Consider the following 20,768-nt stretch of genomic DNA (forward strand, 5'->3'; position numbering starts at 1 on the left):
ATCACGTCCACGGCCGCTCTTTGGGCGGCTGACATGATCAGTACATAGGGGATTTAGCAGAAACCGCCGCCGATGCGGAATCAACAGTGCTACGGCAGCTCTGCTCTTCGGTAGAGATTGGCGACTGCAAACAGTCACATCCGTCCAACAGTCCGATCCTCCCTGTGAGTAAAGGAACTAGCCAAGCCAAAGTCCGCCTGCGATGACGCCACGACCTCCCTGGAATTTCTCTGCTGAAATGCTTTCCCTTGTGAATACCACTTGTTGTGTGTGTGAGAGCAGACACCACAGTAAAGTCGCCGCGTACTGCAGCGCCACATGGCCGACACTCATGGCAGAGTGTCCTCGCACATAACACTGACGTCACTGCTTAAATCGGCGCCCAGAAACCGAAACCGGATCATGTTCACATGAATTTTGCGATAATAAATTATTTACTCAGAATATGAGATTGGGAGAGCGTGTAGCATGCTTTTTAAAGCAATATGAAATGTTTGCAACAAAGAACTCACAAGCAACAAATTTGATGGCACAACCCCATTAATTAAACAAAAAAAGCCTGTGTTCACATCACTTTCAGTCACTATGCAGCTTCGGTCCATGCCATTCTTCTTTTGTGTCAGTCTGCTCTGCGGTGGGATTACAGTCAAACCCCGCGATAACGAAATCCCGCAGGTACGAAATTCTCGCATCAACGAAATATTTTCGCATCCCCGGCGAACGTCCATAGACGCCCATGTATTTTATATCTCGCGGCAACGAAACGTTTTCGGAAACTGATTCCGCGTTAACAAAATTCGGTGCAAGCTTGGTCGGCATTTCACCTACCCATTGGAGGTTAACTGTGTCCAAAAAGTGCTCAAATGCATTTTTTTGGACTCGAAGTGCGTCAACTTCAGCCACAGCACGCTTGCATGGCCGCCGCCATATTTGTTTACAAAAGACCGCGCAGCCGGTGGCCGTGGAGGCAGCCTCGCAGTGGCACCACCAGGGGGTGACACATGGTGACTCAAGTCGCGGCTTTGGCTTGGGCTACAGCGTGCGTGCGCTTGTAGTTTGTATGCGGCGATTGACATGTTTGCTCTCAGTAAGATGCTTCGTCAGCCCAAAAGTAGAGGTTTTTATTGCTACGAGATAAGGCAACCATCATCGCCCAAGTCAGTGGCCCAAGGAGGATAGCGCCGACAAGTTTGGAAACGCCTGGAGCTAGCTCAACCATTTCGAAAAGCAAGGATCCCACGAGTTCTCAATGGCGCACGTGCGCAAAACAAAACAGTGACGGCTGTGGCATTTCTGGACGTCAACAAAGCGGTGCTCACTTAGTTTTCTAAACAGTATTGGTGCAACGAGGTGCCACTCTGCCTGGCAAAGTTCGCAAACAGAAGCAGCTGGGCTTCGCTTGCATGATTGGACATACTCGGTGCTGAGGGCCAGGGCGAGAAACGTGCAGAGAAGGTGAACCCACGGAATGTTTTGAATGCGTTTGACACGATCTCGTTCTTGGGCGCGCACGACGACTAGCAATGAACCACTTGTACAGTGAGAGCTGAATTGTGACGCTGGCTGCAAGGTAAGGCTCACGAAGTAATATAATTGGCTTTAGGAAATTAATTTTTTGTTTGTGGCCAATTTTTCGGTCGTTTATGTTTCATTCTCGCGGCAACGAAATTCCCTCAATAGCGAATTTTCTGGCTTTCCCCGGCGGTTTCGTTATTGCGGGTTTCGACTGTACACTGGACATGTACCAAGGAGCCAACAAAGATGTTAACTGCCTCTAGTTGTGTGGTACTGTGTCCAGAATGACAAAAATTGGCCATGCTTTCGCCACGATTGTATAACAAAACCTTGCTTAACCAAGGATTAGGCCGTCTTTCATAATGAATGGAACACGCTTTACAGGCAAGCCTGAATGATAAAGACATTGACACAAAAGACACAAACGGGCAACGTCCTCCCCATAAGATAGGCCATGCTATGAAATTTGTCAACTTACGGGCATTCATGCCTCATGCCATCGCATTTTTATCGCTGTGGTAAGGAGCCCTGGGCAATCCTCTGTCCGAGAGGCTAATGTTTGAGTCAGCGGATTTCCCCAGATCTCCACCTCACCACAATTGTGCAAGCTATGATGACAGGCAGAATTGGTGTTCAGCGGGAAGTCCCAATGAACTCTCGTTCTGAATAGGCCAAGAGTGAAGGGTAGAAGTGGAGATCAGACCTGCTCCTTCCCACCAAAAAATGAGGAGGAAGATTTCACTGCTTAGCGGGCAGCACTTCCCGTGCGTCAGCTACGTGCAACCGCCCGCCTTTCCTCTGCAGGGTCAGTGCACGGTCGACGCAGAACTCAGCCGGCAGACAACGGCCCTTGGCGTGGCCGTGTACGGTGGAAAAATCCACTTGGTGGAGCTGCTGGTCGAAGCCGGTGCCGACATCAACCGGCCAGCTGAAGACGGAAACACGGCCATGCACACGAGCTTGGGCCAGTGGCTGTCTCTGAAGATGGATTCACACTACAGTCTCTCAACCGCTCCGGCCATCAGAGGGGTGGGTGGTGTGGCCAGTGCATGTTTTTGCTTCTCCGTGCGCTGCCGTATGTTGCAACTACAAGGCCTGCATTAGAGAAATAGAACCGTATTTACTGAACGTGTGCATGTATATTATTTTTGAATTCGAATTGAATATTTCCTACTCAAATATTTCATGACTTTCAAATATTGCAGAGGCAATTGAAGTAGTGCAGAGTTAATTGAAGTACCGTAATATTGCATCACTTTTGTTTGTCTGGAATGGTTTTGCACATCAGGGCATGGGGGGCCTAAACGCAAACTATTGGCAGTGGCTGTGGTGAAGGTTCACGGTGTTACAAAGATCAGTGTTCTCGCAGAAGTTTTTCAAACAAACCTGCTGCTTGTTTTTCAAACAAACGGCATAGTGCATTGTTCAGTCCTTTTAAATGGTGCCACAATACTGCTCAGGACTGCTCTCCGCACTCGCTTTGTGTTTGACTGGATCTTTACCTAATTTTTGTATGGTTAATAGTACATAGTCATTTCTTGTAACATTGAGTATACGCTCGACAAAAAAAGACAATGTCACTTAATCCAGTTGGCCAGTGTAAGCTCAACGCGCCGGACAGCTGTGCAGCTATAACCGGCATAATGCTTCTATTTTTACGGGTACGTTCGTAACTTTTGTTGTTTGCCCCACCATTCTTACCGCTACAAAAAGAATACGCATCGCATTTAAGTCCAAATAGCTCATTCTGAAAGCGTATAAGCCCTCCCTAACTTGCGTTTGCTTTTGCCGGCCTCAGCCAATCGCACAGCTGCCCAAAATATGACGTTGGTCCTAGTGCAGGAAATGAGCTGGGGGGTCGCATGGCCATTCTCTTTGTTCTATTTGAGCCTTTTCGAGTGAAGTTTGCGTTCGCAGTGGTGTCAGTGTCATTCTAACAAGCAATCGGTCGAAGGAAACTAAACTTGCATTTTGCCTGCATGGCCCCTCTAAAGAGACCATGAAGACAAAATGCAAGTTTGATTTATTAAAAAAGCTGCCTTTTCCCAACAACTCTGACACCAATTTTGTCATGCACTTCAAACAAATAGTGGAGATACTAAAGCGATCATACCAAGCAGTGGAGCCACTTTCCTGCAACTTTCCTGCAACTTTTCTATGACGTCAGAGAATCTTGTTTGTGCAATTTGCGGCTGCTGGTCTGTGCTACCAATGAGAAACAGGACTGGGAGATTGCTCTGGGCCCGTAGTTCTATTTCATCACATTTCGTAAAAGTTTTATTATTATTATTTTTTTTTTTTTTTGTGTGTGGAAGGCATATCTTGTGGCTGGAATGTAGCTGAGTGAGTCACTAAAGGCTACTTATTCCAAACTGAAGAAGGTAGTATTTTGTCGTGTTGGGCCCTTTACGTGCATAAGGTTTTTTTCTGATTGAAACAGTTTAGAAAATTGAACAGTCCCGAGTATATCAGCTGAATTTTTGCGTAGTTACAAGGGCGGCCGGTGGTCTCTTGATGTATGTCACTGCAAGTAAAAACCAAAAGATGTGCTCGTCTTCTAACAGATCGTGAACAAGCTTCTGGAGTCGCGTCGGCCGGCCTTCGACCCCAGCCTAGCCCTGGCCTGCTTTCTGGCCAGCAGGGGTGGCGACCTCCACCTGAGGAACAAGAGCGGGGTAACGCCGCTGCAGATGGCCCGGAGGTTTGGACCCCACGCGCCAAAGCTCCTCCTTGCCTGGAAAGCTCGTAAATGGTAAGTTGTGCGCTTTGCTCACCCGTTCGAGCAAGATGAGCGAGCGGTGATGTCTGCTTTTATGTTGTACCGCAAGCCCGTGATTGCCTCATGCAGGGCTGCTGCTGCTGGCTTTCTGCTTCTTTAGGTTGGGTGGTACGTTAGGTTTGGTGGCACGGTGCTAGCGTGTGCCGGTGGTATGCTCATGGACATTTAAAGGGGGCCCTGAAGAGAAAATGCACCTTTGTTGAGTTTTCATGTCTGGTGCTCTTTGCCCATAATCAACCTTGCACCAGTAAAACCAAATCATCATCATCATCATCGTCATCTTTGTTCAATTTGAAAGAGCCAGTCTGTGGGAACCCACCCATCTGAGTACTAGCCACGAAAGGCATTTTTTAACGAACAAAATAGAAGAAATGTTGAAAGTTTAAAATTTTGCACTATGGTGGCGTAATATGGGCAGGAGTGCCATAGAATGGGCCACCACTTGAAACATACATAATACTAATACAGTGATGCTACCGCTGCGCCAATTGTGCCAAACTGCGCCCAAGTGCTCTGGCTGCTACATCCTGCTACATTTCCTCTAAATTTGGCGATTCTGCGCCCGACCTGAGCCCAAGGGTGTACGCTGTCTTTCAGAAACGAAACTAACTACTTGAGGTTCCCCACTGAAAGCAACATCGCGGTACACCTGTTTTCAGGCCGCAATCCGAGCCAAGCCAAGGCAAACTGGCCCTTGTAGTGGTAACGGTAGAGTGCCTAGAATATTTCTGAAATATTCTAGGCACTCTAGTAACGGCGATGATGCGTTTTGCGCATGTAGGCGCACAACGCCAAATCTGCCCCCTTATACGAGACCTATTGGGTTCGCGAGACCGGTTGCCGCCGTCGCGACCGTCCGCCTCGCGGTCTTCGGGCCGCGATATGCGTTGTGATATCCGTGCCGTACTCGTGAATAACGTCAGGCGTCGTGAAATCGCCGTACTCGCTCGCCAACGCGCCCCGACAGCGTACACGTGTACCGGGTGCCTGCGGAGTTGTGCTGGAAGAAAAGTAGGCAAGATATTAGGACGCAGGAGTTGTATTTGCAGTGGAACCTGGGTGATACGAATTTCGGGATGAGACGAATTTCTGATTAGTCTCGGCGAAATTGCACTGTTTGAAATGGGAAAAGTTTTGGCTCTTACGAACGGACCTGCGGTGCCCGGCGGATAATAAGAACGAGTCGGCGAGGCGCCCGACTGCCGAGCGAGCAAGCTACGACGACATACGGGCCCTTTGCCCTCTTTGTCGCTCTTTCTCCTGGAACGGCCAAGCTGTTTTCTGCTCGCAAAAACGTGCCGTGCACTCTACAAGCACGCTGACGCCGCCGCGAAACCACCCGCACGCTGCGCCGGGCGCAGCTGGCCGCGGCAGCATGGCGGCGGTTTCGGTCACGAAGTGGTGCGGGACGCTCAAGAGACCGCTTTTAACCGCTCTTTAAAATGCCCCTAAAAGCACACAGGAAGTTCCTTGTGCGGTAAATGAGCTAACAATGTGAACGAAAACGGTGCTATAAAACATCATCCACGCCGCTAGTGAAAGCGCCCATGAAATATCTGTCGGGGTGCTAAGCCTAAACATCTCTGGCGGAGCCAGCCGGCTGTCTCAAGCACTTCGTAACTGCCGCCATGAGGCGCGTGCCTTGCCATTGGCGCAAGTCATCAGGCTCCTCCCACTGCCACGCTCGTCCGCGGGCGCCGAATCGCCGACGCGGGCGTGAAAATATCGCGCGCACAACGCCGACGCGCACGAATCGCGTGCAAAATCGCCCCTGCAGGGAGTGAAAGTCCAGAAAGGACCGCTCGGCGACATGGAGGTTAAAAAAAAAGCAGAAAAACGTCACGGATTTCGTCATGCGAAAGTAAGAAAAGAAATAATCGAAAACTTGTTTTGGTGCTTAGTTTTTTGGTCTGTGTTGTTCACACGAATTTTAAATGATACGAATATTTTTCGCGGTGCCGCGAGATTCGTATCATTGAGATTTTACTGTAAACAAATGAGAATTCACAAAGTGCAGGGGGGGAGAAAATAGTATGCAAGGGCAGGAAACGGTGACATAGTTCGGGCCGCGTGCTGGCAAGTGAGTACGGCAATTTTACGATGCCTGACTTTGTTTCAGAGCTTAACGAGTACGGCAGGCATATGACGACGCCCGTCTTAATTCACATATGGGGAAATTGAAGGTGAAATGCGCGCATGTGGCCTCGCAGGGAATTAACATAGTCTCGGGGTAGGAGGAGGGTGTGGGGGGGACTAATGGGCTACCTTGTCATTAACGGAGGCGTTTTGGTTGCTTGCGGCAAACGTGTCGTAAAGGGCCAAGGTTCAGCCTGGTGCTGCATGTTGGCTGCCGGAAATGGCTGCCCGCTGCCTTCGTAAACAATAGCGCTGCTATCGGTGGCTTGTCATTTTAGACCCTTACGGTGGCAGCGCTGACGCTGCTAAATAGTGATGCATGTGCAACACGGGGAGGAGTGTGGTGTTCAATTATGCAGTCAAAGCTGTGGCGCTACTGATATCATTGGTCAGTGCTCCCACGATAGCCTTCCAATAGCGCTCGATTTTACATAGCATGTTTGTTGTGACGAGCAATTTTTAGTTTTTTCATAGTAAATCTGCTATTGTGTAAAAATGAGAGCTTTTTTTTTTTTTTTTAATTTTTGTTGGGCAGGCTGCTGCACAAAGTTTAATGCAGAAAAATGGGGACAAAATATCCATGTTCTGGGTTCTTTTAATTTTTATTATTGTTGAAGGGTGTGCTTTTAGCGATTATCTATCAAGAATGCAGTACGTGTCTTAAAATTGCTTCTATTAACACCTGCTCCGAAAGCTGGTTTTGCTGCTCCGAAACGCATTTTTGCCTGCTCCAAAAGCTGCTCCAAAGTGGCCTAAGCCAGTAGCATCACTGCTGAGTTAACTGCATGATAGCAATAGGGTGATGTGATCAAACGGAACTGGAGGCCCTGCTACAACTGCCCAATCATGTTCATTGCGGGTTTTTTAGATCGTCGGCCACCAAAGGCACAAACGAGTCTGTAACATCGCAGAGAAATTGCCAGACAGTGGATGGGGGCAGCCACTACTTCATCTGTCTTGCTTAACATATCGATTTTTTGAAGTTTACGGTGAATTGGGTATCACTGACATCGTGACAAAGGAGTCTCTTTAAATGAACCAAAGTTGAACTTTGTCTTCATGGCCCCTGAAATTTATGCCGGCGGACTTCCCATTTGGTGTTTCCACTTGGAAAGTCACTTAGCTTTATGCCCATCCATGAATGTGTGCATGAGATAAACTCGTGATCATGTGTGTGATGCGAGTTTCTTCTTACCACGGTTTTCTCGAGAAAAGCACGGTACGAAGAAACTCGTATTACACGTAAGCTTTTCAAGGCATTATAGGTTCTCAAGTGTTCTAAAAGCCTTCTGTTGGGTTTGTCAAATCTTGCATTATTTGCAGACCTTCGGTCTGTTGTGAGCACACTGTTTTCTTCCGATGTTTGGTTTCTATACTTACTTGCATACTCCTGCACATGTTTACTTTTTGGTGGCCTAGACAGACAGTGTTAGCATGTGACAAATAACGCAATTGGCGTTTCAAACTTCTCTAACATTTTATTGCCGGCATATGGAATTAGACTTCAGTGTACAGACGGCCAGTTTATAATAACAGTGCAGGATGGTTGACTGCCAGGGGCGTCACGGCCCTTACACAGGGAAAAGCCGTGGCGAGAAGAAGCGGCTTGATGTGGGTTTTCCCAAGAACAACTGAGGCACGCTCCCACTTTTAATGAGCGGGCTCCAATAATCACTGAACTTTGCAGCAGTGTTGCATGCACCGGATCTGCAGTTTTCTTCACGAGCGTGCATTTGAACTTTTGAAAACTGTGAGAAGACCTTGTGTATTTGATTAGGAAAGCTTAAAACTGGGGCACTTGTTTGTGATGAATAAAATGCAGCCAGCTGAAGAGATGCAGACACAAGAACAGAGTAGACAGGACTGTACTGGCTATCCTGTCTACTCTGCTGGTGTGTCTGCGTCTCTTCGGGTGGTTTTCTTACATATTTGATGGCTGTCAGTGTTACAACATTCGCATTCTTCAGGTGGCATGACAAATTCATGCTGACCAGCTAAATTCATGCCCATGCCTCCGATTCCCACCCAGACTTTGCCACCATCCCTTCACTCTCCTCAGTTAGCGAGTCAAATTGGAGCCCTACCTAGCATGACTAGAGTCCTAATGAGGCGCTTTCCCCATTTTCTCCTAGTGATGCGACGACTTCAAACACCGTCGAGCCCACCATGCTGAGATGATCGCCTGGACGCCTCAAGGGGAACTGTTCCTGACTGCCTGAGGAGTGCCAGTGACAGCGGCGCACACCCTTGAATTCCATATCTGCAATGTGCTGCCCGATTCCTGCGTGCCTAGCGTGCGGTGGCAGCTGTGCTCCAAATATCGGTGCGGACAGCATGGGTTTTGCAGACTTTACGCAAAGCAGAGATTTAATTTGGAAAGTGATTAACTTGTCCACTGAGCAAAAACAGTGGAAGAAGCCAACCATTGCGAACTTGAAAGGACAGGTGGTTGCAGTTTGATCCCACGCGAGTTGTGAAATAGGGTTTTTTGGGAAATCAAAGACCGGAATAAAAAATGTACTACGGTAACATGCAGTGTCCCATGGCTTGATAATTGAGCCCCGAATGAAAATGGCTGCCTTCCTGTGTGCATTATCTGTGGACGCTGGGCATGTGGGAAGAACCATAATTTGTCGTCCAGTGGTGCCTGAGAAAGGCGACACAAAACAATGTGCTCATGTGTTGTTTGACCAAGTGCTGAAAAAACCGTGGAGAGTTGCCCGCACACCTGTCCCTCTCCCTCTTCTTTGCAGGACTTGTCATAACTGGAGAACTTTTCCCGTAGGAGGTGTTAACGTGGTTTTTACAGCCTTGAATGCGAGTTATCTTTCACAGCAGTGTACAGCAAAGGTGTCGTTTTCAGCCGATAGTCCTCTTGGGTATGCATGCAAGATCGGCAAGTATCGGCTGGCAGGAGGACCGCTCTTAAAGGGGCCGTGCAGACGATACACAAGTTTGGTTAATTCGAAAGATTGCCTCGCTAGAATATACTGACACCATATTCCTAACGTAAACCTCACTCAAATAAGCTATATAATTAGGAAAAAAGGGAATGGCCATGCGACCCACTAGCTCATTTCCTGCAACAGAACCTACGATGTCATACACACCAGCTCTGCGATTGGCTGAGGCCGGCAAACGCAAATTAAGGCAGAGCTTATAAGCTTGCCGAACGAGCTATTTGCGCCTAAATTTAGGGCACATTGTTTTCATAGCAGTAAGAATGGTGGGATAAGAAGTGGAAGTTATGAAAGCACACGTAAACATAGAAGTGCCAATGCAAGTGCCAATGCGTGCTGCTGTTGGTACCGCGCGCACTATGCTTGTTTTAGCTGCGCAGCACTGCGGCGCTTTGGGGTTGTCTCAGACGACACTGGCCAACTGGCATCAGCGACAGTGTCTTACGGGTCCAATTTGTCGAGTGAGCTCCATGTTTTACGAAACGATTATTTTCTTCCTGAACAAAAACAAGCCAGCTACAAATACGGTCGACAAGAAAGCGAAGGCAGAAAACGGCCCGCTACGATATGGTAACGCTGTCTAGGTTGACTAACGGTAAACAAGTCTCCGCTTCACACCAGGTTTAGCTTGAAGACCCATTCTATGATGTCATTGCAGACGTTAAAACACACGATTTGGTGGGAGAATGAAAATTTTAACTTAAATTGATTAATTTCGCAGTAAATAAAGCATTGTTTGCTTCCGGGCAAGCGCAGGGGGGGCACTATAAAACGGGAAATCTTTCGAATAAAACAAACTTGTATTTTGTCTGCAGGGCCCCTTTAAAAATAGTGCTGGGAAAACTGCAAAATTTTTCAGCATCAAGTGTTCTAAGGGGGCTGTTCTGGTTTGATGTCAACATGGCCAAAAAGTCATGCACCCCTCTGTCAAACGATGATTGAACGAATGCGAAGCTTTCTTGTCACGGATTCTTCGGTTGTCGTCTAAATTTTCCAAACCCCTTCGACCATGTCGAAATGGAGCAATAGATAGACTCCGGCTCCATAACGCGAGAGACCCAGGTTCGATTTTGGCCACGGGAAGCGTTTTTTTTTTCTTTCGTTTGGGCATTTTCGCGTTACAGAAACCATCAGTGAGAACAGTAAAGCTAAGCACAGTGTGTTTTACTAACCTTTTATTGGTAGTACTACCATCTGCAGACTGTGTTGCCAACAGTCAGCCAAACCTTTAGGGTGTGGCTGACACACATTCCTAATCACTCTTAGCCAATCTCCTGCATCAGTATGCGGCATACGGGGCTTGCGAAACTTGGTCCACGCAAACTGACCGACAGTGCGAAGACAGGCTCCCAGGGACTGAGACAGACAACAATGCTTTATTCACCCTGTAAACAGAAGCAGTTACATGGCAAGGTGCTTACAGGTACATGACAACATACCCTCACTTTGTGGACACTCACACCCTTTGCCCCGTTGCACCGTTTTTAACTATTTTTAACCATCAAGTGGCCTAGTTCAAAATAATAGGCCTTGTCTGCACATCCTAATGCGTCCCCCACAACAAGTCTCCTCCTCCTCATCCTCCCAGAAGAGCCACAACAAGATCAAAACACTCCCCATTCAAGAGGCCACTTTCCCATAAAACCGATATTTAACCTCCTTTGACCCAGTGAGGACTCCCTCTTTACTGGTCGGCTGTCAACCTGGAAGACATGCCGTGGCCCCACCTCTGTGTTACGGTGGCACTAGGATGATGGGGCTACGTTGCGTGCCCGTGGCCCGCATTGCAATATTTCGGTGCGAGGCAGAAAGTTCATTCAATGTGTTGATACGCAGTGCCCCACCCCTAGACCTACCTAAAAGATACCAGGCCACCCTTGTTTTTGAGAACTGAGCCAAAAGAACATTTTACAGTAAAGAAATATCACAAGTCTTGTGAAAATTTTGGCACTGGGGTAGCTCAAACCCGGGTTATTCTTGCCAAAACCCGGGGGTCTACCCCTAGGCTACTGAGGCCAAACAGCAGAGGGTTCTTTTGGCAGTTTCTCGAAACAGTAGAAGGAGCGTTCAAAACGAACCTGTAGAGGGCACTGGGTGCGTAGAGGAAGGGGCAGGCTTGCATCCGCAGGGGGACGGACTCTCGCACTTGCATTCCCTGTGCTTGTGCGACCACAAGCTTCAAGCTGTCGCATCCGCGCATGTTCCGCACGAGGTTCTGCTGCACCGGACGCAAGAAAGTAGCTTGCTGACCAGGTGCTAACATCTATAGCCCGTGGTTGTTGTCGTGACCTGTAGCCAGCAACCCAGTGCCACGAAGTGCGATTAAACTGCTTTTAACAAGGGTAAGCAGATAATTCAATATGAAATACATCCAAACTGTGTCTCAAATTGTGTGCATAACAAATATAGAAGTGCTGCTGCGACAAGAACCGGAGCATTGCGCCAAATTCTAATCTTACCACGGGTTCGGCACCCAGTGCAGTGTTCAAAGCAACAAACATGGGAGTGGTGAACAGGTTGCATTGCGTATGAACCTAGAAGGACTGATAGAAAGTGCGATAAGACTTTTTTTTTTTGCTAAAGTTCCTATTTATGTATGCTTTGATGTGGTGAGCAGTGATCACCATTTTGTCATTATTCCTGAAGTTACATTTTTTTTTTAAGTTCGGTTTGACTTGTTGGAATGCAACACATTGACATTGTCAGTTTTTATTGCCTTTGGGGTGGGTTTTTGACAGGAGTAAAGGCTTATGTTTTGTAGCAACCACGCCATGCAAGAATAGATTTCGGGTGTGGGCTTAATTGCCTAAAGAAAAGTTCTGTGTTGTCGAGTAAATAGTTTTAGGCTCATAAATGTGCGTAGCCAAAAGTTCCTTTGCCCAAATATGTGTGTGTATGTGTAAGTGTGCGTGTGTGTTACACACCACATTCCACATATATATAATTATGTAACGTGCAGTTGGAAGTAACAAGCAGGTGTTTACAGCGGGTGCTACTTTGCAAACTAGCACACTTTTCTAACCGTTACAGCAAAAATGCAGTAAGGCAACTTCAGTGCAGAACTTCCACTTCCACATTTTTTTATTCATGCTCAGTCTTCTTGTCTCGCTAAACTGCACTTCTAGCCTCGATTTGCCTCAACACTTAGCAAACTGCAGGAATCAGCAGTAAGGGAAAAGTAGGTGCACAAGAAACTGTGGTCTTGCCAATAACCTTCCGAAAAAGTTAACTTCTGCTGACCTACAACTGGGTGGAGGTCAGCAGAATAGGTTCAACACTTTTCTGCAGATCGAGTCTGTGTTTGTCCGGACACGACCTTGGGTACAGTATTCGTGAATTTGAAAATTAAAAATGCAGCACTCGGGCGTAATTGTGTTCCTTGACTTGTGAGCTGCACAACGCAAAGAAGAAAAAGGAAAAGCACTGCTCGCTCTGGAAGATCACCATCCCCCTTTTTTTTCTCTTGCGAAGTACATTTATCCTCTTGAGAGGTCAGAAAAGGCCCGAGGCGGCAAACACCGCAGTGAGGTAAAAATCAGGCATCCTACTTGTGAAGTCAAAAATTCCCCGCATTTCCCCGAGGGGAAGAATGTGGAAGTGCGAATGCACGAGTTGAATTTGCGCGGTTCGGTAATGTTCGCGAAAGAGAGATCACACACACACACACAACTACAAAGAAAGAAAGATAGATGCATTTATTCACAGACACCTATTTGTGTTGTCCAGCTTTGAAATTTCGTGTCAGTACTCCTTTAAGCAGGTGCATTAGCCCTTCTCACGCCCGATTCTTGGCCAATCCCCCACGTGGGTATGTGCCATGTCAGCGGCCAGGCAGCGCGCGCCCATCTCCCCCCGTTGCCAAGGAAGACGAGGAGATTCCTGGCCAATCCCCCACGTGGGTATGTGCCATGTCAGCGGCCAGGCTGCGCGCGCCCATCTCCACGTGCGCGGACATCGCCGGTGGACGCAGGTTCAGGGTCGCTTAAGAAGTGCATTGCACTTAAAACATTTGCAGCACAAACATGTCCTGTGCTGGCCCTCACGGCCAATAATGACTCGCACCATGTTGATTACCCTTTTATCTTAGCAAACATCTCCAACACACTCTCTAAAAAAAAAAAAATTCAGGGAAGCTTGCACTCAGAAAAGGCGAAGCTGTTTTAGGTGAGTATTGCCGGACACAAAGTTATTGTCTTTTTGCATGGATGCGGTGCTAGTAATCGTCATCATATGCATCGAAGAGGTCTTCGCGGCGAGTGATGGGTGCAAAGTCTTCCTCAGCATTGTAGACTTCCACCAGCTCTTCGTCATCAACTCGAGGCAGCGGCCGGGATCTGCAAGTCGCCTCGGGAAGGATTGGCACACTCGTAGCCGTGTCTCCACAAGCACACGAGGCGTCCTGACGTTGGCTCTTTGCCCGCCGCAAAATAGTTCCCGCGTAGTTCCCGTGGACGTGTTCAATGTGCTTTGAATGCAGAGTTAGCAGAGACACTGTTCGTAAGCATTGCATATGCCCTGCACTATCCACTGGGACAGCAGAGGGAAACGCACAGAACTGCACACTTGTGAAGCAACATTCTGATTTTGGTTTATATAGGAGGCCCCAGCCAAACGACCAGGGCCATTCAAAAATTGCTCACAAGCTCATTTGCGACCCCACCCCACGGTGATCTTTAGTAAAAGGCGAAAGATCAACTCGCAAGCACGATTTGAGGAGAGGTCTGAGCGCTTAAAATTAATCGGTTTGTTAAAAGTTGCCCTTTACGGTGGTAGGCCAACAATCGCCGGTGACCTTACATGTTTGTAACAGATTCAATAAATTATGGTCACGCTAGGTAAATAACTTTTTCAGTGGTTCAGTTGCGCAGTCTAAAATACACTTTTCTTTTTATATAAACAGTTGAAATTTACTGTTGATAAGTGATGCATTTATATAGGCACCGCACACTTGAGGTTTTCAGGCGGCCGCAGCACGAGCCGCGGCGGTTCAGTGGCGCCCCCTGGCTCTGACGTCGGCTGAGGGACTCGCGCCACTGTCGTCTGCTACACTCCGCTTGTGAGTGCAGCCACTCCGCTGCTACACTCCGCGTGTGAGGGCAGCACTGCCTGCGCTAGAAATCGTCCGCTTTGATGCTCTAGTGCATTAAAATGCGTATTTCTAGTAATTCAGTTAATTTTCCCGGCTTCTGACACATCTGAATAATTTCAAGCTGTATCCGCCACAAGTTTGCAACACACGAAGAGAGAGACAACTTTCTTTAGAGTATCGGTCAGAAGATCGGGTCTAACTCGTCCTTCTAGCTTATTCGCGAGGCTCAACGCTCAGATCTGCTTGATAAGTATCCCAAATGCGTACGGTTCCCTACAGTATTTTTGAGGTGCTCTTATGGAGACTGAGCAGTCTGAATGCTCCGCACCAAGCAGCGGATTCGCACATCGCACAGTAGCAAATAAAGCGGCTGTCTTCTATTTCTTTCGTTGACTTGTATCAGATTAATGTTTTTTTTTTTTCTGTGCCCAATGCATTAATTTTTCTGCTTCGTCACGAACGTCTTATAAGTTATTAGTAAGTTTGGGGTTGTTTGGCAGGCTCACAAAGATTGTGTGGATATTTTCTTCAGGCAGTATGGCATACATGATTCCCTTCTTCACAAATTGGCTTTCCTTATGGCTGCGTGCATGAAGGTGTATATTTGCAGCGTGAGTTGTTTATTCTCATCCAAATACAAACAGAAGGTTTGTGCTACGCCACAGCGATCGCTCCTCAGACAACGTTGTCCAGAGTGCTCGAAGGCGGCTTTTGTGCTAATTTTTATCGTAACCATCGTATCATAATGAACTGATTCTCAACCTGAGCAGTTACGACATGATTACGGTGTTGAAGGCTTGATATAGTTGTTAACGAACGCAATAAATAGTATACGTGCATGTATAACAAGAAATGAAACAGATGAATATTTCCAAGCAGCTCTTTATTGTTTTCCAACTTTTACTTCCAGGCATAAAGAACAAAATTAATCTTACGCTCTTGTCCTGGAATGAGGACCCGGCCCACTAATCATCTCGATTTTACGGTTCAATAAAGTTTTCTCCTCCTCCTCCCCCTCCTACTCCACCTCCTCCCTTCGAGTGCAGCTTTTCTGTAACGCATATCTGAATATTGGAAAGATAAGGCTGTGGGAAATGTAACGTAATATCCCTCCAGCTCTGAACAAACATAGTGTTATTATTTTACCGCAGACGTGGCTCGTTTTTCTCAATAAACCTCCATACTGGTTAGAAGCCTTTATAAATACAGCACGCGCCTATATATACACACAGTGGGTTATTTGGAACTCAGCCTACAGTTTTTGTGGCCCATAGTGCATGTCGGGAAACTTTCATGCCATGACAACGTAAAGTGACGTGATACAATACTTTCGAGCGTTCAAAACTGATTTACCTTACATGCGATTACCGGGAATCGTAATGCCTTCTGCCAAGCCGACAGCCGCGAAGGCCTGGTATTTGTTTTGGTCTTGTATTTTGGCTGTTGACGGCTACTTGAAGCTGGCTGTTCCCTTAATATTGCTAGAGTGTACTAGAAGAGTTCTAATATTGCTTACAATAGAAGCCGACGCCTAGCTCCGACTCTTCGCGCTGCGCACAAGACCGGCTTCGCAAAGAATGGGGCGACGCCGGCGATATTTCTTCCGTAGCGGTATCGAGAACTATACGTTAAATCTCGCCTTGAGCTAGTGTAGGCGATTTTAAATCTATTCCTATGATAAAAAGTTACGCACACGCAAAATGTGGTTCGGACAAGCATCATACGTCTACCGAGCGCAAATAAACAGCAGGGAGAGCGAGCCCGAGTGAAGCAGACGACAAATGCGAGAATCCCTATGCCGACGTCACGGAGGCGCGCTTCGCAGCGCCGCCCGTGGTCGCGCTCACCGCCAATCGCCCTCAAAAGTGCTTCGCAAAGGCGTCTAGCGAACAGGTCATTCACATGATACGCAGAGTGGCAAATAGACAATGGGGACTCAAGGAAGCAGACAGCCTTCGTTTTGTACAGGCATTTGTGCTCTACAGAATCATATACATCACACCAGCCTGTATTTATTTGATTCTTGATTTGAGCAAAAAATTAACACCCTCATAGGGAACCTGCGCTGGAGCTTTGACTGACAGGTAGCGCCGTCCTAGTGGGAGCGCCATTTTATTTTTGGTAGTACGGTACCGCGAGAGGCAACGTCATCGACAGCAGAAGACAAGGCCGCTAAGCGGCGCGCATACGCCGCCGAACTGGGGCCCCAATGCTCTGCATTTAATCGTGTTCCCCTCGCGGGAAGGCGCGGGAATTTTTTTCCGGATTGCCCCGTCGTGACTACAAAGTGTGGTGAGTGGCCGAACGATGGCGCTACCTGCGCGGAAGAATCAAAACAGGCCTCGGCAGTTGCATGCCTTAGTCACCGATCGCCTCAAAACGCAGTTATTGCGAAAATAAAGCTCCACATGCGGGAAAGGGGATGATAGTGTGGTAAAAAGTTGTGTTAGGGTTTGTCATTCGCAATGATCAAATATCCGCCACAATGCTAAGCCTAAAGTTCCCAACACCCGAGCCGACCCGAGCAACGCAGGCTGGGTGCGGGTTGTTGGGGAAGCCCCTCTAAAACTCGCCGCGCGCAAGTCCGTTGCGTTTGGGTTTTTTGCTTTGGAAGGAGCTTCTTTCTGTCTACATGCAGAGGTGGGCAACACGAACTCGGAGCTGCGCAAGCCCAGTGGAGCTCCACGTCGTACACGTAGCTTGCTGTACACAGCTTCCGCCCTTCATCCGTCAAACATTCTCGTAGAAAGTCTTGGTAACAATTCGCAGATCCATACCGCGAAACGACCGGCGGCATTCTCCCCTGGCAAACACGACACAAAATATGTTAAAACGACTGAACGAAACACCGTCTTTAGGGGAGTGGAAAACAGTAAAGTGCTGTTTCTTTTTAACCAGAACAGGCAGATCACGAGAAATCTGTGCGGGCCAGTCCGAAGACGCGTGAGCTATCCCGCGCATGCGCTTCCCTTCTGGGCGTCACGCCAATTTGTTTCGACCTTCAATCCCATACGCGATTTCAACCGAGAAAATCCGTAATTGTTCTTCTGCACTGTGTGGCAGAAGTAATGTAGAATAGCTCAATTTGTTTTAAAAATACAAAGGACTGCTAATACGATTCTCGGGGTGCGGTGAGAAAGGAGCGCGCCCCCGCCACGAACGTGCTGGCGCGCGGCGACCGACCCAGTATTGCACGTATCTGCCGAAGGAGGCGCTGGGTGTCGCTGGCTCCGTGGGCGGCAACCCAGCGTCAACGTTCGAAGTAGGTAGGCGGCGTAATTTAGAGGGTTGGATTGGATTCGCGACGCAAGGCAAACTTTCGCTCACATCCTGGCCACAGGCGTTCTCTTGTGTAACGTTTACCAGGGGTTTCTCGGAATTTCGGAGTTTATATACATCTATACTAACCCATCACTTGACTAACACCTCGGGAGAGCACAGCGGTAAATTTGAGATAGGTGGCGAGGCAGTGGAAGTTGTAAGCGAATATACTTGGGCCAAGTAGTCATCTTAGCTTGCTGTGGGGGTTATATCACAGCATAAACGTACCTAAAGCATGCAAAACCACCCGAACAGAAATAAACAACAGTCAAAACGGTCTTACAATGGTTAAAAACCCCGGTGTTGAGAAATACTCAACAGAAATAGCCGAAACCGACATAAAAGGGGCAAACCCACAGAAACGTACGAGAAGCAGTATAGCTGAAACTGACCAAAAGGCAACGAAAATACTCGAAATCCCTTTTAGAATGCATAAAGATGTCATAAATAGATTATATGCGTGGTAACAAATGTTAATATTCGAATATGATAAACCCTTGAAAACGAAAAAAAAAAAAAGCTGTGACGGGATTTCAACCCGGGTTAGGATGGTTGCTTCGCAGGAGCGGAACTACTACACTACGAGAGCAAGCGGTTCTGGGCGCTAGTAGTAGTAGAAAACTTTATTATAAAGTCAGACTATTTAGCCCTCAGAGGGTGGTGCCCTTAGTCCAGGGCCCCATTTGCTGCTGCGATCCGTCTTGCCCGGTCGATCAGTCCGCGCTGGCCGTCCAAGGCTGAGCTGGAAAGAGCGGCTTCCCATCCGGAGGGGGAGGGGCTGGGTATAGGCAATTGGGTCGGGGGTTTGGGGCATTCCCATGTGGAGTGGTACAAGTTCGGGTGTCCTCCGCAGGATGGGCATCTGTCCGGGTACATGGTAGGATAGAATGTGTGCCGGAGCGAGAGGCTAGGAAGCGTGCTAGTTTGTAGTTGGCGCCATGCAGCGGCTTCCTCACGGGTGAGTTGCGCGTGTGGCGGAGGTTAAATAAAAAGCCACAAGCACGTGGACATAGCTTCAAACATGTCCCTAGATGGTGCCATGCGTCACTTGGCTGTGCTGACAGGGGACGCCTATACGCACCCCGGATCCCGAGTCAAAGATACTTAGAAGGATAAGAATAGGGTGGAGTGCATTAGGTAGGCATTCTCAGATTATGAATGGCAGCCTACCTTTGTTGCTGAAAAAGAAAGTGGATGACAGCGTCATCTTATCAGTACTCACCTACGGGGCAGAAACATGGAGGCTCACTAAGAGGGTTCACCTTAAATTGAGGACTACTCAGCGAGCAATGGAACGGAAGATGATAGGTGTAACATTAATGGAACAAGCAGACAGCGTAGTGGGTCAGGGAACAAATGCGTGTTAAGGACATGTTAGTAGAAATAAAGAAAAAGTGGGAAGTGGGAAATAAGTGGGAAATAAAGAAGAAGTTATACGGGCAGATAAGATAAAGAAATGTATTGCAACAAGATTGAAAATTCTCCGAGTTGGTACGTATTCATGATGGAATGTAACAGCGCAATAAACGACTAGGAACACAGAGGAAAATTCACAAGACGGGCGCTGAGGAACAGCGACCGTCTTGTGAAAGGGACAGTGCCCGTCTTGTGAATTTCCTTCTGTGTCCCTCGTCGTTTATTGCGGTGTTACATTCCATCATGAGATAAAGAAGTCTGCGGGGATTGATAACTTGGACGCAGTTGGCACAGGACCGACATAAATGGAGATCCATGGGAGAGGCATTTGCCCTGCAGTGGGCGTAGATAGGCTGGTGACGATGATGATGATGAACCCAGGCAGGTTATCATCACTTTCTTGGAGTCGTTTTATTTTAGGTGAAGAGTTCGAATTTCAAACGTTCCGTGCGCTTGAAAGGGTTAATGTGGTTATAGCTGGTCGGGATTAATACGTACACGAACTAAACACAGGTCAAGGTTTAAGGATATGTACTGCAAGGATATGTGAGGACCTTCAATTAGCGCCAACGCAAGTTAACTCCTTGAACACACGTAACTGGTACTTACTACATCACAAGTCCAGGTTTGATGTCGCATATACTGGCAGTGTCGCGTTTCGATATTAAAAGTGCGAAAAAAAACAAAGCTCCGCAATAAAGAGCAGTGTACATTTTGCTGACGTGGAGGCAATACAAAATAGGCAGAAACCAGTGCTTTTCATAAGCGGTAACCACACGCAGCGATTTTCTGAGCGACGCCGCGGGGATTCGCAATTGCTCGTCTCATGTCCCAGTCGCTCGCAGAGGCAGCCACATGAGAGTGATCGCGTGAGCGACGGCGCAACGAGACTCAAATATTGCCGCACTGCGCCCGATAAAATTATCAAAGTACACACGGCCGCAAGGTTTCTTTATGAGTGCATTTATTACAAAAACTGGAAATAAGCGTCTTTCAGTAAGCAGAGGGTCGTCTTGAAGTACACCCACCGGCATATAAAATTGCTAGGGTACCAGCGTCCCCTTGGCCCGGGGTCGGGCTCTTCCAGGGATTGTACGCTTGGGAGAAGCTCTGCTGACCCCAGCCGAAGCCTGAAAGGGCTACTCAATTTCGAACGAAATATAGACCGTTCCATCAGACGAGGGGGAAGCGTACTCTCGCACGCAGCGGTCGCGGAGCGCTGGCCGCCTTTCCCCCTCTCTGGAGTGTGCTTGCCGATCACGATGGGCCTGGCGCGGCTGCTTCTTTGCCTTGACTACGCTCTGTAGGCATCGCGCGTGCGGGTTTACCACTAATTTACGCTATATTTTAATGAAATGTTAATAAATGAACCAGGCTAGGAGCTTTTGAGTTGCTTGTGTGCTTTAACACGCAAGATTTCTGGCAATTTTGTTCTGCTGAGCTCTTTCTGTGCACCTACTTTGGAGTAGTTGCAGAAAAATTCTTCTAACTTCTTTCCAAACTAAAATAGGTCACTGAAACTTGCCTCTGCCGCAGATGGTATTAGTTCCAT

At 47.8% G+C, this 20,768-nt stretch overlaps 1 protein-coding gene and 1 non-coding gene across 4 annotated transcripts in view; one reads left to right on the forward strand and one right to left on the reverse strand.

Moving 5' to 3' along the window:
* LOC144145990 (E3 ubiquitin-protein ligase MIB2-like) overlaps nt 1–8,958 on the forward strand; it is a 52,664-nt gene extending 43,706 nt beyond the window's left edge. For all 3 annotated transcript variants that reach the window (XM_077677882.1, XM_077677880.1, XM_077677883.1), the window contains 3 exons: nt 2,320–2,544; nt 4,080–4,267; nt 8,563–8,958. In XM_077677882.1, coding sequence (XP_077534008.1) covers nt 2,320–2,544; nt 4,080–4,267; nt 8,563–8,608 — 459 coding nt within the window. In that variant the 3' untranslated portion in view covers nt 8,609–8,958. The remainder of the gene's footprint in view (nt 1–2,319; nt 2,545–4,079; nt 4,268–8,562) is intronic.
* Nucleotides 8,959–13,994: 5,036 nt separating this feature from the next.
* Nucleotides 13,995–14,119, reverse strand: LOC144147450 (U5 spliceosomal RNA). Its single transcript, XR_013317939.1, has one exon. It is a non-coding gene; the product is annotated as a U5 spliceosomal RNA (small nuclear RNA).
* Nucleotides 14,120–20,768: the final 6,649 nt, after the last annotated feature.

Source organism: Haemaphysalis longicornis, unplaced genomic scaffold (genome assembly GCF_048455015.1).
Source record: "Haemaphysalis longicornis isolate Haplotype H1 unplaced genomic scaffold, Haemaphysalis longicornis Haplotype H1 scaffold_7, whole genome shotgun sequence".
In the NCBI taxonomy this organism is placed as follows: domain Eukaryota; kingdom Metazoa; phylum Arthropoda; class Arachnida; order Ixodida; family Ixodidae; genus Haemaphysalis; species Haemaphysalis longicornis.